This window comes from Palaemon carinicauda, chromosome 11 (genome assembly GCF_036898095.1).
Source record: "Palaemon carinicauda isolate YSFRI2023 chromosome 11, ASM3689809v2, whole genome shotgun sequence".
NCBI classification, from domain to species: domain Eukaryota; kingdom Metazoa; phylum Arthropoda; class Malacostraca; order Decapoda; family Palaemonidae; genus Palaemon; species Palaemon carinicauda.
In genome coordinates this window covers 147,331,517-147,350,008 of record NC_090735.1, presented here as the reverse complement: position 1 = coordinate 147,350,008, position 18,492 = coordinate 147,331,517, and the positions used below count along the sequence as shown (strand labels likewise).

The 18,492-nt window shown below is 30.9% G+C and overlaps 1 protein-coding gene across 1 annotated transcript in view; it reads right to left on the bottom strand.

Annotated features, from left to right (window-relative positions):
• Positions 1–11,618: 11,618 nt before the first annotated feature.
• LOC137649837 (protein Skeletor, isoforms B/C-like) overlaps positions 11,619–18,492 on the bottom strand; it is a 41,394-nt gene continuing 34,520 nt past the window's right edge. The window contains exons 2-6 of the mRNA XM_068382787.1: positions 17,251–17,403; positions 16,578–16,653; positions 14,591–14,711; positions 13,939–14,104; positions 11,619–13,010 (exon numbers count right to left, since the gene is read on the bottom strand). Coding sequence (XP_068238888.1) covers positions 12,766–13,010; positions 13,939–14,104; positions 14,591–14,711; positions 16,578–16,653; positions 17,251–17,403 — 761 coding nt within the window. The 3' untranslated portion in view covers positions 11,619–12,765. The remainder of the gene's footprint in view (positions 13,011–13,938; positions 14,105–14,590; positions 14,712–16,577; positions 16,654–17,250; positions 17,404–18,492) is intronic.

Genomic DNA, 18,492 nt, shown 5'->3' with positions numbered 1-18,492 from the left:
CCTCTGATATATGAAGTTTCTTTCTACGTTATCGACTGGTAGCCATCGAGCGTATTTTTCATTTGAAAGATTCACAAATATTTCTTCTGCTCATCTTAAAGATTTAATATGTAAAGTTTCTATTTACAGTATTAACTGGACTTAATAAATTTTATTCCCTTATATGAAATTATTCACTGATATATTCGGTTTTTGTTCATAGTATCAGCTGCTTTATGTTCATAGTATCAGCTGCTTTATGTTCATAGTATCAGCTGCTTTATGTTCATAGTAACAGCTTGTTTCTGTTCCTACCATCAGAATGTTTCTGTTCATAGCATCAGCTGGTTTATCCTCATAATACTAGCATATAGCAGTTGATTGTATTTCTGCACTCACAAATACATTTTGTCTCTCTTCACAGTATCAGCTCGTGGCTATGCCAAGGTATTGGTGGGCAGTAATGTTCGTGGTAGCGGTTGTGATTCTGATGATTATGTCGTTCGTTCTGGTGTTGTCTCTCTACCAGAGCGTCAGGGAGAGGGAGCTGCCTGAGTTCTACCAAGGAGCAGAGTTGGTGGTGAGTTCGAAAACAACTGGAAAAAAATCAATGATACATGATACTGTAAGTTTTGTAGTTTGCATCAAGAAAGTTTAATTTTAACCATTAGAATTGCATAACTTGAACTTACGAGATCTATCATTCTCATAACGTCGTGTAGTAGCAAAATATAAGAAGGTGAATAAGTTTTTTTTTTTTTTTTTTTGGTACTTTCCTGTTATTGCCCTACCACTAATTTCCGATATAACCGTAATACTATTTCTTAGGTTAGGTTAGGTTAGGTTAGCTAACCTAACTTAACCTAACCTAAAGAATAATATTCGGGTTATATCAGAAATTAGTGTTGGGGCAATAACAGAAAAGTACATATATTTTTGTGACTAGATCTTACAGCTGCCTGTGGAAGTTTTATCCAGTAGAATGAAAATTTTATTTATTCTTTAATATTTCTATCAAGTATTTATTCCATTTAATAAACTGGGTAAAATTTCATATACATTGTCGTGTTTATATTAGTAAATTATATGTATATATCACTATTGAGAGAGAGAGAGAGAGAGAGAGAGAGAGAGAGAGAGAGAGAGAGAGAGAAAGAGAGAGAGAGAGAGAGAAATTCTTAACTGAATAACTACATGCAGATATTTACCATTACTAGTAACACGGTAATAAAAGCAGCTCATGCCTGCAATTTTGATCTTAGAATTTCTGATAAAAAAGAAATATATATAGTACATCCATATTTTCTTTCCTTTCAGCATCGCCACATCTGGTTGTCGCAGAAGGGAAAGTATTACGAGTAGAGAAAGGTGATGCACCTAACCCCAAAAGAAAGGGCCACGATTCCAGCGAGCTGGAGAAAAGAAGAAGAGAAGAAGCATTTGAAAACCCGAATGCTGCTTTTACGCTTCGAATGAAGAGAAAGGAATTAAGATGATTCCAACGGAAAAATCTTCAACTGTGGAGAGGACGGTAATATCGAAACACCACCGAGCTTTCTGCCTCTTCAAATTCTCCTCAGACTTGAGAGAGGAGAATCATTTGGGAGAGTGGAATGTCTTCCTTAAGGAAAAAATAAGGAAGAAGAGGAAGCAGACGAACTCGTAATGAAAGTGCCATTTCTGTATGTACTTACAGATCTTTTTTCTTCCGATGTCCTATATTTTTTTTCTCAATGAGAGGAAGTGTCGTAACTATTCCAATTGCAGTTCATGTGATGACACACACTGTGAAACATCTTCTTATGAATGTTTAAGTGAACATTTCATTGAACATTTTTTATTTTTTGTTAAAGTTCTGGACAATGATGATAAAATTCCTTCGTCTTGGTTTATTGTGATTCGTTATTGAGCCGTATTTGTTGTGGTCTTCTGTGATTGTTGATTTATTATTTAAGTGCACTGATTGTATATTTCATTTTTATGTTGTCTTAAGAATTTATGGAGAGAAAAATGTAACTTTGCTGAATAGTTGGTGAAGTTATTCAAGTGACTATGGATGGAAGTGCGAGCTAAATGAACCTGGGCCCTTTGAAATAGAGATTATGGTTGGCAATTAGGATTTCTGAGTTATGACAGTGGTTCATGAAAAGCTCTAGGGAATATTGTTCTTTGGTTATAAGTTATCGTGAATATAAATGAGCAGGTTAAATCTAAAAAATGTAGTTGTGCTTGTAAATATATGAAAAATAGATACGTATATGGTATATACATATATAATACATAAATGTATAAATATATATATGTATGAATATGTATATGTATTAAAAATACTTACGTATATGGTATATACATATAAAATACATAAATGTATAAATATATATATGTATGAATATGTATATGTATGAAAATACATAATGCATGCATGCATACATACATACATACATATATATATATATATATATATATATGTATATGTATATATATGTATATGTATATATATACATGTATATGTATATATATATGTATATGTATATATATATATATATATGTATATATATATTTATATATATATATATATTTATTTATATATATATATGTATATATATATATATATGTGTGTGTGTGTATATATATATATATATATATACACACATATATATATATATATATATATGCACTGATTTAAATTCCCTGTTTAATGTTACTCTGCTTTTAATTATCATACAGTTATAATGAACGTATGAGTAACACGTTGCCTTTAATAATCAGTGCCAAAATGCATTCAACGCTATAACACATTATCTTATCTACAGATAACGCCATATGGGAAAAAAACGTGATAAGCTTTCCGTCAACAATTTCTATTTTATTTCATATAATTTCCAACTCTGTGGAAATCTAATTGCATTAACTTCTTAAATTCTTTTTTCCTGTTATGCTTTGAATTTTTCATCTAATTTATATATTTTCCAACTCTTATATTCATTTTTCATGTTATGCTTTTAATTTTTATTTTAGTTTATATATTTTTCAAATCTTAAACTCATTTTCCCTGTTATACTTCGAATTTTTATTTTAGTTTATATATTTTCGAACTCTTAAATTCCTTTTTCATGCTATAATTTTAATTTTTATTTTACTTTATATATTTTCCAGCTCTTAAACTTATTTTCCCTGTTATACTTGGAATTTTTATTTTAGTTGATATATTTTCCAACTCTTAGATTCACTTTTTCCATTTATACTGACGTTTTGTCAAACAGAATATTTTTCCCAAGGAATAATCGCTTTCGAAGGAATCTTTCAATCAGAATTGTCTAAATATGTTCATCCATGTACTCTTAATTAACGCGAATTGGAATTTTTTCTTTATTTCTTAATGATTCTTACAAATATTTTCTTATTAAGAAACTAGTGGCATCTATATTTTTTCTCATGAGACTTCATGAATTCCATATGAATATTGGTATTTCTAGAACAAAATATCAATTGAATTGGAAATACCATTTATCTGCATAATAAAGAAGAATTCTGAACATCGATATCAAAACCGTTTTTTTTTTACTTAAGTGGGTGTAACATTAAAGCTAGATTTATGTGATAAGAATGTATAATATATATTTGTATTTTTGCATAAAAGTCACTGTGCAAGATTGTCATTTTTCAAAAAGTTCCTATCTCAAGAAATTTGAATTCACAAAATTTTTATAGATACACTTACAAATTCATGAGATTAAAATGTAAGGTAAAATTGCATCCTCTCTCTCTCTCTCTCTCTCTCTCTCTCTCTCTCTCTCTCTCTCTCTCCTCTCTCTCTCTCCTCTCTCTCTCTCGATTTTTACAGAGATAAAGACTACTATGATCTCATTAGTAATATATTTCATATATATCGTCTCTCTCTCTCTCTCTCTCTCTCTCTCTCTCTCTCTCTCTCTCTCTCTTAGTTGTTGTTGCTAGCAAGCATAAAATATTCTTATGATCTTAATGAAAGTCAAATGTAGTTCTTGTCTTTGAGAAATACTTGTAAAAGTCAAATCTGGAAGGCAATAGGATATTTTTTCAATGAGAGAGAGAGAGAGAGATATTAACACCATTACTTAACTTATGGCCTTGGAAATCTTCTCTGAGCATTAATTGGCTTGTGACTTGCAATTCTTCTAAGCAATTGTTCACTGTGGCCTTGACTATTTTCTTTACGGATACAAGATTACTGAAAGTCGAATTCTAATATTTTCTGGGGTTAAAGAAAAATATGGCCCACTCAATTCAAACACAATCGAATTTTCGCTTCAACTTAACAAATATTTGATAAAGAAAAGCTTGATAGTTGTTGTGAAGGTGTTGGTGTTTTCTATAATTCAAAACTTACTGGTGATCTTCATAAATGACAAAGTAACATCTTTTCCTAGGCTTAATCCAGATATATAAACTCCATTCGAGTTGTGCTGCTCCAAGTTTTATTTATATTGAAACTAGCCAAACATATATTGTAACTAACTTCATGTTTATTTGCGTTGGATCGGATGCAAAGGCTTGACTATCGAAAGGTATTGGAGTAATGAAAACAAAATAATGTATAATTATGCGTTTATTTGTATTCATTCGTGCATGTGCCTTCATGTGTATGCATACCTTTGACGCATGTTTAGTATTAGGTATAACTGGACAATAGTGTATGAAAAGTTTGTTGGTGCGGGTAAACCTATTAATCAGTTTGTTGATGATGATAATCAAATATCTTTACTTATGCATTTATACCAAATGTTATTCTGATCAAATATCAATTAATCGTCCGGTTTACGAAGAAATAATGTCTGACAAGGGTGATTGGGGTGGTTTGGGACCCTTGTAGTTGCGACGCCTAATAACTCACAATCAATTTACTGATAGAAGCAATTCGAAGAGAATTTCCTGGTGCTTTTTGGGCCTGTGGCCTTCTTTTATCTCAGACGAAATGAAACGTGTTTGAAACACCATTGCCTGTCTGCAAGGGGACAACAGCTTATGTGCCATTCTATCAAATTAGTTTAGAAACACACAATGTGACTTACATCCTTGGAATATATATAATATATTTGAATATGTATATTTTTATATATAGATATTAAAGCAACAAGTCCTTAGCATTGTTAGACGAAGTGCACAGATAAGTAGAAAAGGTGGTCTTGCTTGCTCTAATATGTATATACATATTATAACCATGTTAACTGTAAATATAGATTTCTATTATATCCCTAAACTGTTGCCTGTATAAAAATAGTACCATATATGAAAATTATTGTGGTTGATGTGAAAATATACCATATGATACATAGAAATAAAACAAGACGATAATTTTGTACAAAATTTTTCATAGATCCTTTTTTTTATCATTGCTTTAATAGAATAAAGAAAAATTATAGATATTGCTGGTGATTAGAACATTTTACCAGCAATTTCACATGCATCAATAAGTCAGAAATAACATCGGCTGTAGAAGTTACAAACAGCAATGCTATCTATAATGCAAGTGCTCCTCATGTTCTAAAGCAGACATAACTTCCAGACTAATGTTTTTTTTTTTTTTTTTTTTTTTTTTTTTTTTTTTTTTTTTTTTTTGATAATACTAGTCTTTGGTTCCTCTGATGTATAAATATGAATAGATTATTCGTTTTCCTTTTATTTTTCATTCCATTGCTTCATTATCTAATGTCAGTTTTGTGTTCTAAAAAAAAAATTCAATTTTCTCTTCAAATCCTAAGTCAATTACTTACTTTACAATATATACAGTATTGTTTTACCTACAATTGACTTGATGTTTGTGGATATTAATATGACCTTTGGAGTTATTGACAGAAATTAATGACATTGAATATTTCAAGATACTGAAGAATTAAAGTTTTCATTGTGATATATTATTATTGTTTAAAAAGTATATCCAATGGACATTATTCCTTTTGTAAGCTTTCGTTTATCTTTGCAGCAACAAATAGTTATTTCAGACCGGATCACTCTCTGACTTTGCTACCAAGACACTGGAAAATCATCCTTTAAAATTTCCTACTGATTCAGGATTAAATGCACGTAATATTCATACTTTTTATGATTAAAGATCATCTTGATTTATTCCTCCTCTATTTCAAGTGTGTATATATATATATATATATATATATATATATATATATATATATATATATATAGTGTGTGTGTGTGTGTGTGTGTGTGTGTGTGTGTGTGTGTATATATATATATATATATATATATATATATATATATATATATATATATATATATATATATATACTGAAATTAACCCTCAGTTTGGTTTATAAGAGCAACATTTTTGGAGAGACCATGGATGGGGTTTAACATGTCACACAACCAATATCATTCAGTCTTTTACCTTTGAATAATAATAAATTGGCATCCTCATGACTCATTCCTGTGTCGCAAATACGTTATTTGATTTAAACATATAGCAGTTTATAAGCAGTTTCCTATTGTACTAAATGGAAACCATATCCACGATACAGGAACATCAAAAATAAGTTAAAAGAGACGATTTTCCTCAATAATTTCCCTTACAGTGGCTAAATTTTCCCTTGACTTGCCTCTCTAAAAGGAAACATGAGATTAGGATTGAATATTTATTAAAGTGATGAGTAGCAAATACGAGATTTAATCAATTCAGTATGTTTCTGATCGCAGGCTTAGAACTTCAATGCATATCATATTCGATGCACTTACATGTTTTAAAGGTTTTTTAAAGGTCGCTCATGAATGGCAGAGGCAAGGGACAGTGATATTGCCCTAGCAATCAGGACAATGCCCTAGAGACTGACCATATATTAAATGATCAGCGCCTAAGCCTCCTCTCCACCCAAGCTAGGACCCGGGAGGGCCAGGCAGTGGCGGCTGATGACTCAACAGATAGACGTATATGCTCCCCCAAACTCCCCAACCTTAGCTCACAAGGATGGTAAGGTTGCAGACATTAATGGCACACACCAGGCAGAGACGTTACCAATCAGGCTACAGCAACCAAATGAGTTATTGATTCCTATTTACATACCTGCATAAGAGTTTTTTCCTTGCAAGAGGTTTTGATCGTCCTCATGAAACTACCGGATATGCAGAAACAGTAGTAGCCTCATTGTTTCTCAATTACTTATTGCAAATATTCATCGTTTGTTGTAGGAATCTGCATATCATATACGGGGATATAAGCTTGATGGAGAATCGTAAGCCTTGTACTCGGTTATTAAAATCACCGGTTGAATATCAAGCGGGAAACTCACATCAGAACAATTGAAGCAAGTTACGTCCATTAATTAAGATGAAGTCTCCACTGTCTCAGGGTTGGATATGTATACATATGTTTACATAGACACTCGTTTCTTTTGATCAAGTCATTTAGAACGTAAGGAGAAATTCCTGAAATAGTTATGTAAACATTTACCCATCGGACGTATACAGATGCTATTATTTCCAACAGTACATTGTTTATGAGTTGTCTTTTATTTGCCTGCGTAGGGGAATGCTACATTCTATAGGTCTGGGTCACATGTCTTCTGAATTTACACTTTCTGCAGCCACGTATAATCCGTATCGTCAAGTTCTGTTTCCATTTCTTTATTTCCTTTGCTAGAAATCATGATAGAATAGACAGAATTAGTTTTCAAACTATTCAACAATTTAATTGAAATATACCCTTACCGAGAAAAATCTTTTGAATTTACGCTGCTAAATAATTATGGCTGGGATAATAAGAAGTTTTACAGCCTTAATGTTTGTTGATTTAGAATTAGTATTTCAAGTTTAGATATCTCATAACTTATATCTTTTGATTTTTTCATGTTTCCGAAAGCTTGATAATAGGTAGGCTATACCTTAGTACAGCTCAGTATTATTGTGTTTATTGCCTGGTATGATTTTGGTTATTTTCACACATATATCTAACAACATTTTCATTTTATTATACCAAATTTCTAGGCGTTACACTCGAAAATTCGTTGATGTTATCCCTCAGTAAATGCCGTTTTCTTTTGTTAAACTTAAAACTAATGACTAAAGAAAATGTACGAAGAATAGAAAATGGAGAATATAAGAAAACGTTGGGTACGACAGCCCCTCTGGAAGCTAAATAATGTATACTGTACCTATATTATGGAAACTCCAGACTGAAGAGTATTAACCTCATTAAGAAAAGAAAAAAAGAAAAAAGAAATATGTAATAGACAGCCTTGGATATACAATAATAAAGATTAAAACGTTAGAGATAAACCTTTGAATTGGACAAATGAGATGAATGACAAAAGATAGGAGTAAGAAAAGTCATAGGCAGGCAATGGGATACTGATAAATGGTCCCAGAAATGGGTATGAAATGGAAGGAAGATATAAATGAACAAATATATGACGCTACAAATGCATCAGAACAAAAACCAGTAGGCCTACTGTGCATTAAAACCGAACCTTATAAATAGACACACAGGATTAAGTATGGACTATGATATTTGTAAGAATATAGAAGTTTTAATCCACTTTTTTAATCTGACCGAATGTAGAAAACTATGAAAGGCACGAATTAATTACGCTTCATCAATCACAAGAAGAGGATAGATAGTAAATAATGGAAAATCTCTATTCAGTGTAGGTGGTTTTGAAAAGAAAAACTAAGTTTTATATCAGATGATAAGCCCAAACCATGAATTTAACAAACTTTAGATGGTCAAACTATGTTAGCCTTTCAAACTTGAGAAGGGCTACCTAATATTACAAACTCCTTATAGAGTCAAATATCTCCTCCATAGTTTATTAGTTTAGAAACCAACCACCCTCCACACGGAAAAAAAAAAACCTACAATACTTTTCTCTATGATAACTTAAAGTAATAATTCTAAACACTTGAAAGAGAATATATAACTAGCAAGCTTTGTAGGCCATCATTCGAAGTAAAATTTATTATACATTTATCTTTTTTCATTAATTCAGATTTTCAGTGGTAATGCGACAAACTCGTTTGTTTACAAACTAAGGATATACAAGTTTTTTTTTTTTTTTTTAGATGCATATATCTTTAGTTTATAGGTTTCTATGAGATAATAATTGCCCAATTTAATGTTCAGTGGATCTGTCATACAGAAGTTGATTGCATATAGAAATTGTTGTATGCCTTTCAAATTTCTCAATGACCCCCAGTAATTACTTTTCACTATTCGCAATTTCTACCTCACTCATTTTGGTTTGAGAGGCATAAGGTAATCGAAAATGCGGGATGGAGAGATGAAGAAAAAACCGAGCTGTAAAACTAAGAAAACTTCAAGATATTCAATAAAATTAAAAGACGATTGATCACGTCTTATAATCTGTAAATTGAATGGAGTCTGTATACCATTAGTGCTTAGTAGAACTACACATATTTTGGAATAGGTTGTCCCTTTTAAAAGAAACCAATTGACGTGTGAAAAGCCAAGGCAATGCAGAAAACAGGAAGATCTCCAAACCCTTTCGCTATATGGAAATAATTATTTTGGTTTGATATAGAGATTGGCCCTTTTAATACCCTTCCTCGCTTCAGATTAATTAAATTAGAAAGTTCTTTTTGCGTAAAATTATTTACGTCCAAAGAAAACTTTATCTAATAAAGTTGTGAATCACACTTGGAGAACACTGATTTCACCCTGAAATCTCGGTAGAGTCAAAGCGTCATTAATATTTCTTACAAAGATTAAAGCCTATTTCGTCATTGGAAGAAACTTCCTAAGCATGCAAGTTTCTATAGATTAATTTCACAGTAACCAAACTAACCAATTGTAGCCAAAATGTTGTTATATACGACCCCAAAATCAAACAGGAAACAAATATAATCAATTAAGATAAATATCGCAAAGTCCTCAATGTAGCAAATGAAATGTTCCCTCTAGCCACAAGATACCTGGAGACTTTAGAGCTCCCTCAATATATAGCATTGATTCAACAAAGTATTTCATTCTCATCTGTTTATGTCAAGAAATGCCCTATGACTTAATTTTATATTAGTAAATCACTTAGCCTCAAATAAAGTGAAATCTTTTAAAACCAGTGCTGCTAAAGTTTTCTTTTATAACGTTTGATCGTTATCTTTCCATATGATTTCTCTTGAGGTTTTAAAGCCATTTTATTTCATGCAAATTACCAAATATAGGTACACTGGCACTAGAAGCTGATTTTGAGCTTCAAATTAACATAAACACTTTTTAAATCCATGATTGTTTCAAGGTGCTGTTATTGATGACAGAGTAAATGGTACAAGAGAATGAAATTTTACATTTATTTCAAGTATAAACACTTCCTTCTTATGTCACTTCTTTCCTTGATGTTTTCTCAGACAATTACTCCTAAATACAAACTCTTTGTATTCGAATGTACCACCTGATTTGCTCGTTATCAAATCAACTCGCTGTGCTTAAACAGACAATTAAGTTACGTAATTTACTATTGTATTGCAATTAAATCTGGTTGTGAATACCAATTTGTGTGTGTGTATAAAAAAGTCATATATTGGAAAAATCCATGCCCGGCACATATAGCAAATGTTCTATAGGTAGATCACATTGAAATAATTAATATATGTTTCCTATTCTATTCACCCGAATGCTTCTTCACCCAAAGGGTTAACTGCTGCACTGTAATTGTTCAGAGGCTACTTTCCTCTAGGTGCTACTTTCCTCTAGGTAAGAGTAGAAGAGACTCTTTAGCTATGGTAAGCAGATCTTCTAAGAGGACACTCCAAAATCAAACCAATGTTCTCTAGTCTTGTGTAGTAGCATAACCTCTTTACCATGGTCTTCCACAGTCTTGGGTTAGAGTTCTCATGCTTGAAGGTACACTCGGGCAATCTTTTCTATCATATTTCTCTCCTTGTTCAGTTAAAGTTTTTATAGCATATGTAGAAACTATTTATTTTAATGTTGTTACTGTCCTTGAAATATTCTATTCTTCCTTGTTTCTTATTCTCACTGGGCTATTTTCCCTGGTGGATCCCTTGGGCATATAACATCCTGCTTTTCCAACTAGGGTTGTATCTTAGAAATAATAATAATAATAATAATAATAATAATAATAATAATAATAATAATAATAATAATAATAATAATAATAATAATAATAATAATAATTTGCAGAAGATTGAAGAAAATGTATAAAAGGTAAATTTTCTAATGTTATCAATTAAACTGCATGTATGGACAAAGGAGTTGCAATATATCGTCCATTTTAACAGGAAATTATTCATCTAATAAGTTTAATTTTTCTTTTAATTCTTTCTTTCAATTTCCTTGATATAAATGTTCTGGTAAACTCAAGTCTATTGATCTTCCATTATATATCCATTATATATCTGGATAACTTTGTGTAGTTTTCTCATTTCAGAAAAACTGTTCATAATCAATTACTAATTATAATAAATAGAATTCTATGTATATTTCTTTTTATAATTTTGTTATATATGGAAATAATGAAATGTAAATTCTTAAGAAGGAACCATTTTCCTTTGCTTTACAGACCCCTATTCCTAAATTCAATATATTATCGTCTTATCTTATTAGAAATTTCGTTCGTTTCTGTAATGTTCTCTAGTGACTTCGACTCTGTAAAATTAAGGGTTGTAAATAAAGACAATTTTAACTAAAACAAATTTATTGTTAACAATTAATGAATCCAGCACACACAGACCTTCTTGACTTTCTAATTCTAGACTAAGAGCAATTTTATACAAGACACTCAATTCCGTTCAAATTTTCGAAAACCAACCTAATATATAATAATACTGAATACATAATAAATGTATAGTGGAAAAATTTACTAATAGATTTATTCATAAAATGTACATATAAATATCAGTTACTCAAAGTTATTTTACCCAGCTGTAATTGGTGTTTCTGTCTTGTCACTTACCTAATCAACTTTAATAAATTGAACCATTGCAGTGAATTGATATAAGACAAAGAAAATAATGGTATGAAAAGGTGAACATTCCTGAAATATATCGAGAGATTCACATGCAATTTTTCTCGGGCCAATTATTACAAAAAATATTAATCATCATACTGGCCAAATTGCAAGAAGATCCGTGTCAGAAATGATCTGTTATTGTGCTAAGATGATACGTGAGTTCCATGTGTCTACGTATTTTCGAACCTTATTTCTACTATATCACATCTTAAGTATTAAAATCAGACAACTACAAAAATAATGTTGGAATCAACATGAAATATTGTGAATTTCTACTGTGCTACGTACAATCAAATTAAAAAAAATATGAACGCAAGACAGTTCAAGTTTTTAATAAACAATTAACTTCGCCAGAGCTGACAGTTTGTCAGGTAAATTTTATAAAATTTTCTTTAGATATTCCGACATAATTGCTTTATAATTTTTTACAAATTAAAACAGATTTTCCTTATTTTGGATAATCCTATATATGGTTTATTAATTATATCACTACACTATTAAGTAATATAATCTAAGTGTATTCTAAGACTTAATATCAGTAAATGAAAACGTAACGCCATTTAACACAAACCGAAAATTAAATAGAGGAAAACCATATGAAAAATTCGACTTTTACATACAATCAAAGTCAGCTCATCCTATAAAACTAGTTACACATCGTTTTTTCTTGTTGTGAAACACTAATTCTACTTTCTGTATACGAAGTTGAACCTGAAACAGAGGAACATACACTAAAACTGGGACATCTGTAATCATTGCCCAAAGGAGTACATGTTCCACAGAGGAGAAGCTCAAAGATTCCCTTCGAGACATCCTATTGCAATGATTTCATAGAAGGAGGCAGGAGGGTGTTGGGGTTGAATGTGACGGAGGCCAGCATGCCCTTCGAGGGGGACCACACTCCGAAGTACTGAATAGATTGGCCCACGACTTCGGCGGGGATGGGGAGAGTGAGGGTCTTCTTATTATATTTTCTCAAGGGGTTCAGGCTGCCCTTTTCATCCGGTACTTGGGAACCGCTGGCGTCGGCATTTCCGCTACCCATCACAAAAATGGCGTCTGAAAGGGCATAGAAGATAAGTTGTGGAGTTTGGCACTCTGTATGGAATTAGTTAATGGATCTGTTGATCAACCTAAAACGTTTGGCACTGTGTGGGATATAATTAAGAAAAAACTAAATGTATTTATTAAGCATGATTTTGTTATTGGTTTGAGATCAGTTTTGCAGAACTATTAATTGATTTATCCAAAGTACTATTTGGTCAAGTGTAGGAGATCGGTTGCAGAGATAGTAACTGATTTGTCTAAAGCATTTAGCATAAACTACTCCGATTCTGAGTTGCTTGACAGTTACAAAATTCTTGATAAATTTACCTAGATCATTCAGTAATTAGTAAATCAATTGTAAGAATTTTGATTCGTTTTTCCAACATTTTGTTGATTTGTATGATGCTAGGAGCATATTCTGACAAATTAAAAATTCAGTACATTATAATAACCGTCATATTGAATACGAATACAGTTATACTATCTGTGACTAACAAGAAAAGAACACCTGATGTAACATCAGAATATTAGATTAGAGCAGACACGTAGCATGTGTCACTGAGCTGCAGACCATTTATAATACCTATAGCTAACTATGCAGTGGGCTATTAGAAAAGTCCCTACATGGCATTCGCCGGGCTGGGGTTCGAATCCTGTTCAAGCTCAATAGTGTCTTGCAGTGTCTGCAACCTCACTATCCTTGTGAACTAAGGGTGGAGAGTTTGAGTCATCAGCAGCCATTGCTTGGCCCTCCTAGGTCCTAGCTTGGGTGGATAGGTGTCTTTGGCGATGATCATATGTATTAGCATAGATTAAGGCTCCCTTAATCTATGGTATTAGTCTCTAGGGTATTATCCTGCTAGTTAGGACATTGTCACTGTCCCTTGCCTCTGCCATTCATTATCGGCAACTGATTAAAGAAAAGATATCAGAAACTCACCGGGGACTGTGCCGTCAAAGGAGAAATCCTCAACGACAAAAGTGTCAATGTCAGCAATCATGACGGAAGAAGACCTGAGCTGAGGGTTGTCACTTTCCAGTCCAGAAGCTCGCTGGGCTTGGGGCAGTTCCAAGTTGCTGGGGACCTTCACGTGACCGAAATCAATCTGTAAAATATCGATAGTACTTTATATCCTGGCATACATGAAAATAGCCACAGTTGACCTAAGTATCTTTTAGATTATATCTTCATTGCATTTATCTTTAATCATCTCTGATGTAGGATAAAAGGGCAAAAAAAAAAAAAAAAAAAAAAAAAACAGACCAAATGATTCTTAAATCCTATTAGCATTTTATTTGTTTAACCCTCTCTAACTGTTGTTAGACGACATGTCACAGTTGTTGAAAGATAGGAATCACGTGTCAAAAGATATGAATCAGGTGTTGAAAGACATGATACAGTTGTTAAGAGACATGAATCACGTGTTAAAAGATAAAAGACATCGTACAGTTGTTAAATTATATGAATGAGGTGTTAAAAGACAAATTTGATGCTAAAACACAATTGTTGAGAGACATGATTTAGATATTTCGAGGCATGATACAGTTGTCTGGTTTAGAGAAAGCATAAATAAACAAGTAATGGAACTTACAGCGAATCTCCTGCACCACACAGACACCCACTGCACGTCATTGAGGGAGCGCTGACCTTTCTTCGTCTTGGGGAATCTAAGAACCAAATTCCTATTCCTGTAAGGCCCCAAGACCTCAGTCCTGGGAAAGAAAGAGAAAAAAAACCTTGTAATTACGTTCTTAGAAAAACCAGTCATTCTAATCGGAAATTCTCCGTAAAGATCTATTGTTCTCAGCCTTTTTTCAGTAAAATACAAGTGACCGTAATTTTACCACACTTTGTTCTTATATTTTACGGGTTGGTGACCGTGATATCACTATTTTACTTTAATATATCCGTTTTTAAAGTGGTAAAAATACTGGCATAAATGTTGCCAGACATTTACCGTTTTTTAATGCAAATTTTTAACAGTGTATGTAGCAATATCAGTACTGTACTCAAATGGCGTCAAGGATTTTAGATGCCAGGATGCTAGATAGCCCCAAATAAATCAGTCACTACTCATGTTGTTTCTCTCTCTTTCAAGACTTGATTATGTTCATTATCAGTGAACTTTCTTGTGTTCTTCGCAGTTATCTTAGCTTTCCGGCTCCATATTTCTTTCTCTAAGCGTGTCCAACTATGACTATATTTCCTTTTGACCTTTACAAAACCCCTGGATTACAAATCTTGTTAATAATCACATACATACATACATACATACATATACTCGTGTATATATATATATATATATATATATATATATATATATATATACATATATATACATATATATACATATGTATATATATATACACACACACACACATATATATATATATATATATATATATATATATATATATATATATATATATATATATATATATAGATAGATATATATATACATATATATTTACACGTATATACATATATACATATATATACATATACATATACATGTATATGTACACATACATCTATATATATATATATATATATATATATATATATATATATATATATATATATACATATATATATGCACATATATACTTATATATACATATATATATATATATATATATATATATATATATATATATATATACATATATATATGCACATATATACTTATATATACATATATATATATATATATATATATATATATATATATATATATATATATACATATATATACACACATATATATATATATATATATATATATATATATTACATACATACATACATACATATATATATAATATATATATATATATATATATATATATATATATATATATATATATATATATATTTATATATATATAATATGCACACACACACACACACATATATATATATGTATATATATATATATATATATATATATATATATATATATATATATAGTGTGTGTGTGTGTCTGTCTGTCTGTCTGTCTCGGGTTAGAGTTCTCTTGCTTAAGGGTACACTCGGGCACTCCATTCTATTCTATCTCTCTTCTTGTTTTGTTAAAGTTTTTTATAGTTTGTATAGGAAATATTCATTTTGATGTTGATGCTGTTTTTGAAATATTTTATTGTGTCCCTATTTCCTTTCCTCACTTGGCTATTTAACCTGTCGATACCCCTGGTGTTATAGCATCCTGCTGTTCCAGCTAGGATTATAGCTTAGCAAGTAATAATAATAATAACTCTGTACATATATATATATATATATATATATATATATATACCTGTATATTTATATATATATATATATATATATATATACCTGTATATTTATATATATATATATATATATATATATATATATATATATATATATATATATATATATATATATGCATGATGCATATGCTGAAAGAAATAAAGTAACACATCAGAGACATAAGGATTATCTTCATGTTAACCTCATATTCTCAGTTCGCCGTTGAAATGTATAAAGGGTGAACTAGAATAATATGAAAAATGAATGATTAATCACGCAATACACAGAGGGAAAGTTGTCACTCTTACCTTCCGCGTTCATCTGGAATAATGAAACCACGATTGCTAGGCTCGGGAGTCCTGTTGCCAGCAAAGAAGTAGGCATCTGGAATTGGAAAATTAATTAGAGGACAATTTAAAAAAATACTTAATTATTTCTTACATAAATGTTGATTGAGAGCCGAAATATGTCAGCCTTGTGATCCAGTATGGTATGAAATAAGGTTTAGTCGTTTTAAAAAATGATAATGTTTTTGTTATAATTAGATTTAACAAAATGAAAATTGGACTTCAAAATGGAGAGGGATTTTTAGGTTAAATGTGGATTACAAACAAACAAATATGGATAATTCTCAGCTGAAATGAAAATGTCGGTAAAGTTCTTGTTACAGTGCAAATGGCTTAAAGTAAATAAAAAAAAAAAAACGTTATTCTCTGTCAATGATATAATTAAAAATACAGAACAGATAAATGATTATAACATTGAAATTTAATTTTAAACAAGCTCATCAAAGGAGCAGAGAATTCGAAGCTAATCAAATAAAAGGATGAAAAAAAATGAATTAAGAATTCTTTCACAACACGTGTTCATAACTGGGAAACTAGTAAACAAAACGTTTTTAATAGCATAAGCAGAAACTATCATGAGAATCTAACTGAAAAATGCATTCGTAGAACAAAAAATAAAAGAATGTAAGCATACCAGGTGCTTCTCCGTCATAACTGAAGCCCTCAACGTATATAGTGATGTTGTCGATGGCATAAACATCACCAACAACATCGTGGTGGAGGGTGGAGAATTTCCCAATGTGGGTACCTTTGTACAGCGCATTAGTACTGCTCACCGCCAAAATACCTGAGAAAAAAAATTGGCTTGTGAGTAACGGTAGAAACAAAACATGTTCAGCACTTACATAGTAACATTGTGGATGAACAGAGACTATATTTGTGACATGGAAGATGTAAATATCAGAGACAAAATTATGTCAAACACTTTTATACGAAGATATATTTTGGAACACCGAAGGATAATTAATGGAGAACGATCTAACAAACTTTTGGAATTAAACAGAAGTAAGATGTATCAAATATGAATTTCACTGTGAGTTAGGATGTATGCAACATTAATATTATTTACGTAGCATAAAAATACTATTTTAGCTGTATTTGTACAATCTGTCTTGAACTAATAAATAAAAAACAAATAATAATAATAATAATAATAATAATAATAATAATAATAATAATAATAATAATAATAATAATAATACGTTATCCATAGCAACAATTATTAAATAGTGAAAATATTTAAAACAATAATTGCATTATCAAATGAATGCAATATTTAAAAAACAATATATTTTGGGACAATTGAAAACCCACAATTATATGCGTTGTATATTTAAAAATAGCAAGAGTTTTCGCACTTCCTAAGTCCCTCCTCAGCTGAAGAATGAAGAAATTTTTATCAATGTTTAAAAGGTAAACTAGAAAACAAAGGCCAATTACAGGATAAAAGTAATTAAACCAAAGTAGTTGTTGAAGCTAAAACATCAGATTATAAAGAAATGGCAGTTTTCTATCAAGTGAGCAGGCTTCATGTTAAAATAGCTAGTTGCCGAGTAACTGGATAATTTTTGTCGTCTATTACGGAAAAAGAGAGAAATTTCCTGTTATTTTTAAATGTACAACGTATATAATTGGGGATTTTCAATAGCCTACCCCCAATTATTTCTATTTTTTTACCCAAGACCTTCAGACACGGCATGGTGTTTTATTAAAGTTATAAAAAAACAATAACAGCAATAATAATAATAACGCCTGGCCAGCAGCAACGATTGTTATAATAGTGATAACATTCAAAACAATAATTACATTATCAAATGGATGCAGCATTAAAAAGATAATAACAGCACTAATGATAATGATAATAATAATAAAGCCT